This window comes from Bubalus bubalis, chromosome 16, assembly GCF_019923935.1.
Source record: "Bubalus bubalis isolate 160015118507 breed Murrah chromosome 16, NDDB_SH_1, whole genome shotgun sequence".
Classification (NCBI taxonomy): domain Eukaryota; kingdom Metazoa; phylum Chordata; class Mammalia; order Artiodactyla; family Bovidae; genus Bubalus; species Bubalus bubalis.
In genome coordinates, this window is record NC_059172.1 from 37,690,512 (window position 1) to 37,697,638 (window position 7,127).

The 7,127-nt window shown below is 38.4% G+C and overlaps 1 protein-coding gene across 1 annotated transcript; it reads left to right on the top strand.

Moving 5' to 3' along the window:
* The first annotated feature begins 1,738 nt into the window (after positions 1 to 1,738).
* On the top strand, positions 1,739 to 2,680 carry LOC102392712 (olfactory receptor 52H1-like). Its single transcript, XM_006053577.1, has one exon. The coding sequence runs from the start codon at positions 1,739 to 1,741 to the stop codon at positions 2,678 to 2,680; it is 942 nt and encodes a 313-aa protein (XP_006053639.1).
* The last annotated feature ends 4,447 nt before the right edge of the window (positions 2,681 to 7,127 follow it).

Sequence of the window (7,127 nt, forward strand, 5' to 3'; positions counted from 1 at the left end):
GAGAAGCTCACTATATAAAGCTTTGAGCAGGAGTAGGAAAGAGTTATCTCAAAATTCTACATGGCTCAATCCACTTCTGCTTCCTTGCCCACAAAACTCTAGAAAACTGACAAATTCAGTGATACAGAGCTGTTATAGCTTGTCCACAAAATCCACTTCCTTCCTTAAAAACTTTTTGAATGACTTTGTAAATATGTGATGGAGTATAAGAACTAAACCTCTCCAAAACTGGCCTAAAGATGGCTCAAGTTGTGTTGGGTCTTTCTGATGCTGTGCTTCCTGGTAACAGTGTTCTGATTCTCTTTTCAAAAGTACTTTATAAAATAGGTCACAGAATAGAGTTAAAACTCAAGGGATATTTCCAATACAAAAGTCATCTTAAAGGCTGGCTCTATATGGGTGAAACTGAAGATTCCCAAAGATGGATTTGCAGTTCAAGTACTGGCAGATTAGAAAATGAAAACACTGATCAAAACTTTATTAGTCTTTATTTCATCTCTTGGAGGTTAAAATATACTCCACTTGACTTTGCCTAGGTTAAATCACTCCGGCTGATATCTAATATGGAGGCATTCCCAGACCACTGATGAGTAGAGGTGTCTCCCCAGTTTATGTTAGGAAGCAGATCCTCCAAAGCTTAGGGCATTGCCCCTGAAGTCATAAATTATCCTCTGAGCTCACTGTTCTCTGAGTCACAGAAATGTTGCTCACTTATCTTGTGCATTTCCTGACAGAAGCCTTCTCTTATGGGCTTCCCAGGTGGCACAGTGGTAAAGAATCTGCCTGCCAATGCAAGAGATATAGGAGACTCAAGTTTGATCCCCAGTTTGGGAAGATCCTTTGGAGTAGGTAATGGCAACCTGCTCCAGTATTCTTGCTGGGATAATCCCATGGACAGTGGAGCCTGGTGGGCTACAGTTTATGGGGTAGCAAAGAGTCAGACGTGACTGAGTCCCCATCCCTTTTCTTAATATTCACATCCCAGTAAGCATACCTTAATCTGAACTGTATTTCAATCTCTGTGTAACAAACCTCCCATAGTACACACACACTGGAATATGTCCTTTCTTTTTCTCCACCCCTGTCATTATTTTTCTGCTACTTTATTGAAATACCTCAGCTTATTTTATCAAACCCAGTGTCTAAGACATAATATTTACTCCTTATAGGTCAATTATTCCCTTTTTGTCTTGTCTCATCCCATTTAATAATTTTAATATTTTTCTATTTCTCTCTCTCTCTTCCTCTCTGTCTCCCTCATACATGTCTCCTTCTTTCTCCTCATATATAATTTATTTCTTCATTTGAACCTATGCCTATCCTAAATATTCTCCATTTGTTAAAGGGGCACGATTATTTAGGTTTAATCATATGAAATTGCTGACCTACAAAAATAACTATTTCACATGGTTTATTAACAAATGCATAAAGAAATGAAGTGGGGCCAATGGCAAAGCAAAGGGGGCAATAACCAGTCAATTCTATAGATGCTAGTTCATCCAGGGGAGAAGGTACTTCTCATAGAGGAACGCTGAATGTGACAGCTGCTGTCCTCAACAGCTCACCACCGAGTGCTCACCACCAGAGTGAGTGCTCACCACCGAGTGCTCACCACCAGAGTGAGTGCTCACCACCAGAGTGCTCACCACCAGAGTGGAATTGTTATCTTTCATGATATATTCTGACAGCTGATTTGTCCTCAGGGCTCAAAAACCAGTGCATCCCAGACTGAAAAGACATGTATAACTTGAGCTGTTACAATCCTGGTTCCTTTATCCTTGCTGGAATACCTGGCCTGGAGAAGTTTCATGTCTGGATTGGGATTCCCTTTTGTGTCATCTATGGTCTGGCTATTGTGGGCAATGGTACTCTCCTCTACCTCATTGTTGTTGAGGACAGCCTCCATGAGCCCATGTTTTTCTTCCTCTCTCTGCTGGCCACCACGGACCTCATCTTGTCTACTGACACGCTGCCCAAACTGCTCAGTAACCTCTGGCTTGGCTCCCAGGAAATAACTTTCACTGGTTGTCTCACCCAAATGTTCTTCCTCCACTTCAGCTTTGTAGTAGACTCAGCCATCCTGCTGACTATGGCACTGGATCGCTATGTGGCTATCTGCTTCCCCTTGAGATACACCAGTGTCCTAGCTCCTCAGGTGATTATCAAGCTTGTGGTGGGCATTGTTGTGAGGAGTTTCTCGGTCATCTTGCCAGATGTCTTTCTGCTGAAGCGGTTGCCTTTCTGTGGAACACGAATCATCCCCCACACATACTGTGAGCATATAGGTGTTGCTCGGCTTTCCTCCACTGACATCTCCATCAACATCTGGTATGGATTTTCAGTGCCTGTCATGACTGTTGCCTCAGATGTGATCTTTATTGCTGTCTCCTATATCTTCATTCTCCGTGCTGTCTTTCATCTCTCATCCCAGGGTGCCCGCCAAAAGGCACTCGGCACCTGTGGTTCCCACGTCTGTGTCATCCTCATCTTTTACACACCTGCCGCCTTCTCCATCCTCGCCCATCGCTTTGGGCACAGTGTACCTCGAAATATGCTCATCTTATTTGCCAACCTCTACGTGGCCATCCCTCCTGCTCTAAACCCTATAGTGTATGGAGTGAAGACCAAGAAGATCCAGGACAAATTTGTTCTCCTCTTTACTTTGAAGAAGACACAATGAGTGGGAAGCATCACTGAAGGAGAAATTTAGGTAATACTGATAAGATAAAATTTTACATAACATTGGAAGACATAAAATAAAGTTGTAACTACTATTTACTTGAAATTTTAGAGTTCTACTCATGTAATAAAAGTATAAGCAGGAGGGAGAGGGGAGAAATAAAGTCTTTGGGACTTCTAGAAAATCAAAGATTTTCTTGATTTAGCTTTTCTCAGTACTTGTATGGAGATACTAATGATGGGTACAGAACAGCAGTAAGAGTAAGGTTTATATATTTCCTATTCCTGATTTTGAGATTTGATGGCTAGATACTTCCTAACATGCAACCTATACCTGTGTTTCCCAGTTTTTTAATCAAAGGCAAAGCCTCCTGCCTTTTTAACTATTAATTCTTTCTACTACAACTAACAAACTTAGGGGTTCACACTTCAGTCTTGATTCTATACATTATTAATTCCTCCTCCTCTGTCCTTTATTGTTTTTTTTTAATTTTCTTTTTATTTTATTTTATTTAACTTTACAATATTGTATTGGTTTTGCCATATATCAAAATGAATCTGCCACAGGTATACATGTGGTCCCCATCCTGAACCCTCCTCCCTCCTCCCTCCCCATTCCATCCCTCTGGGTCGTCCCAGTGCACCAGCCCCAAGCATCCAGTATCGTGCATCAAACCTGGACTGGAGACTCGTTTCATATATGATATTATACATATTTCAATGCCATTCTCCCAAATCATCCCACCCTCTCCCTCTCCCACAGAGTCCAAAAGACTGTTCTATATATCAGTGTCTCTTTTGCTGTCTCGTATACAGGGTTATTGTTACCATCTTTCTAAATCCCATATATATGTGTTAGTATATTGTATTGGTGTTTTTCTTTCTGGCTTACTTCACTCTGTATAATAGGCTCCAGTTTCATCCACCTTATTAGAACTGATTCAAATGTATTCTTTTAATGGCTGAGTAATACTCCATTGTGTATATGTACCACTGCTTTCTTATCCATTCATCTGCTGATGGACATCTAATTTGCTTTCATGTCCTGGCTGTTATAAACAGTGCTGCGATGAACATTGGGGTACACATGTCTCTTTCACTTCTGGTTTCTTCAGTGTGTATGCCCAGCAGTGGGATTGCTGGATCATAAGGCAGTTCTATTTCCAGTTTTTTAAGGAATCTCCACACTGTTCTCCATAGTGGCTGTACTAGTTTGCATTCCCACCAACAGTGTAAGAGGGTTCCCTTTTCTCCACACCCTCTCCAGCATTGATTGCTTGTAGACTTTTTGATCGCAGCCATTCTGACTGGCATAAAATGGTACCTCATTGTGGTTTTGATTTGCATTTCTCTGATAATGAGTGATGTTGAGCATCTTTTCATGTGTTTGTTAGCCATCTGTATGTCTTTTTTGGAGAAATGTCTATTTAGTTCTTTGGCCCATTTTTTGATTGGGTCATTTATTTTTCTGGAATTGAGCTGTAGGAGTTGCTTGTATATTTTTGAGATTAGTTGTTTGTCAGTTGCTTCATTTGCTATTATTTTATCCCATTCTGAAGGTTGTCTTTTCACCTTGCTTATAGTTTCCTTTGTTGTGCAGAAGCTTTTAAGTTTAATTAGGTCCCATTTGTTTATTTTTGTTTTTATTTCCAATATTCTGGGAGGTGGGTCATAGAGGATCCTGCTGTGATGTATGTCAGAGAGTGTTTTGCCTATGTTCTCCTCTAGGAGTTTTATAGTTTCTGGTCTTACGTTGAGATCTTTAATCCATTTTGAGTTTATTTTTGTGTATGGTGTTAGAAAGTACTCTAGTTTCATTCTTTTACAAGTGGTTGACCAGAGTTCCCAGCACCACTTGTTAAAGAGATTGTCTTTAATCCACTGTATATTCTTGCCTCCTTTGTCAAAGATAAGGTGTCCATAGGTGCATGGATTTATCTCTGGGCTTTCTATTTTGTTCCATTGATCTATATTTCTGTCTTTGTGCCAGTACTATACTGTCTTGATGACTGTGACTTTGTAGTAGAGCCTGAAGTCAGGCAGGTTGAATCCTCCAGTTCCATTCTTCTTTCTCAAGATAGCTTTGGCTATTCGAGGTGTTTTGTATTTCCATACAAATTGTGAAATTATTTGTTCTAGCTCTGTGAAGAATACCGTTGGTAGCTTGATAGGGATTGCATTGAATCTATAAATTGCTTTGGGTAGTATACTCATTTTCACTATATTGATTCTTCCAATCCATGAACATGGCATATTTCTCCATCTATTAGTGTCCTGTTTGATTTCTTTCACCAGTGTTTTATAGTTTTCTATATATAGGTCTTTAGTTTCTTTAGGTAGATATATTCCTAAGTATTTTATTCTTTCCGTTGCAATGGTGAATGGAATTGTTTCCTTAATTTCTCTTTCTATTTTCTCATTATTAGTGTATAGGAATGCAAGGGGTTTCTGTGTGTTGACTTTATATCCTGCAACTTTACTATATTCATTGATTAGTTCTAGTAATTTTCTGGTGGAATTTTTAGGGTTTTGTATGTAGAGGATCATGTCATCTGCAAACAGTGAGAGTTTTACTTCTTCTTTTCCAATTTGGATTCTTTTTATTTCTTTTTCTGCTCTGATTGCTGTGGCCAAAACTTCCAAAACTATGTTGAATAGTAATGGTGAAAGTGGGCACCCTTGTCTTGTACCTGACTTTAGGGGAAATGCTTTCAATTTTTCACCATTGAGGATAACGTTTGCTGTGGGTTTGTCACATATAGCTTTTATTATGTTGAGGTATGTTCCTTCTATTCCTGCTTTCTGGTGAGTTTTTATCATAAACGGATGTTGAATTTTGTCAAAGGCTTTTTCTGCATCTATTGAGATAATCATATGGTTTTTATTTTTCAATTTGTTAATGTGGTGTATAACATTGATTGATTTGCGGATATTGAAGAATCCTTGCATCCCTGGGATAAAGCCCACTTGGTCATGGTGTATGATCTTTTTAATGTGTTGTTGGATTCTGATTGCTAGAATTTTGTTAAGGATTTTTGCATCTATGTTCATCAGTGATATTGGCCTGTAGTTTTCTTTTTTTGTGGCATCTTTGTCCGGTTTTGGTATTAGGGTGATGGTGGCCTTATAGAATGAGTTTGGAAGTTTACCTTCCTCTGCAATTTTCTGGAAGAGTTTGAGTAGGATAGGTGTTAGCTCTTCTCTAAAGTTTTGGTAGAATTCAGCTGTGAAGCCGTCTGGACCTGGGCTTTTGTTTGCTGGAAGATTTCTGATTACAGTTTCAATTTCCGTGCTTGTGATGGGTCTGTTAAGATTTTCTATTTCTTCCTGGTCCAGTTTTGGAAAGTTGTACTTTTCTAAGAATTTGTGCATTTCTTCGACATTGTCGATTTTATTGCCATATAATTGCTGATAGTAGTCTCTTATGATCCTTTGTATTTCTGTGTTGTCTGTTGTGATCTCTCCATTTTCATTTCTAAATTTATTGATTTGATTTTTCTCCCTTTGTTTCTTGACGAGTCTGGCTAATGGTTTGTCAATTTTATTTATCGTTTCAAAGAACCAGCTTTTGGTTTTGTTCATTTTTGCTATGGTCTCTTTTGTTTCTTTTGCATTTATTTCTGCCCTAATTTTTAAGATTTCTTTCCTTCTACTAACCCTGGGGTTCTTCATTTCTTCCTTTTCTAGTTGCTTTAGGTGTAGAGTTAGGTTATTTGATTGACTTTTTTCTTGTTTCTTGAGGTATGCCTGTATTGCTATGAACATTCCCCTTAGGACTGCTTTTACCGTGTCCCACAGGTTTTGGGTTATTGTGTTTTCATTTTCATTCATTTATATACAAATTTTGATTTCTTTTTTGATTTCTTCTGTGATTTGTTGGTTATTCAGCAGCGTGTTGTTCAGCCTCCATATGTTGGAATTTTTAATAGTTTTTCTTCTGTAATTGAGATCTAATCTTACTGCATTGTGGTCAGAAAAGATGCTTGGAATGATTTCAATTTTTCTGAATTTACCAAGGCTAGATTTATGGCCCAGGATGTGATCCATCCTGGAGAAGGTTCCGTGTGTGCTTGAGAAAAAGGTGAAATTCATTGTTTTGGGATGAAATGTCCTATAGATATCAATTAGGTCTAACTGGTCTATTGTATCATTTAAAGTTTGTGTTTCCTTGTTAATTTTCTGTTTAGTTGATCTATCCATAGGTGTGAGTGGGGTATTAAAGTCTCCCACTATTATTGTGTTATTATTAATTTCTGCTTTCATACTTGTTAGTATTTGTCTTACATACTGCGGTGCTCCTATGTTGGGTGCATATATATTTATAATTGTTATATCTTCTTCTTGGATTGATCCTTTGATCATTATGTAGTGACCTTCTTTGTCTCTTTTCACAGCCTTTGTTTTAAAGTCTATTTTATGTGATATGAGTATTGCTACTCCTGCTTTCT

Bases quoted from the DNA above. Each gene is read 5' to 3' on its own strand.
- LOC102392712 (XM_006053577.1), top strand. From the start codon at position 1,739: ATGTATAACTTGAGCTGTTACAATCCTGGTTCCTTTATCCTTGCTGGA.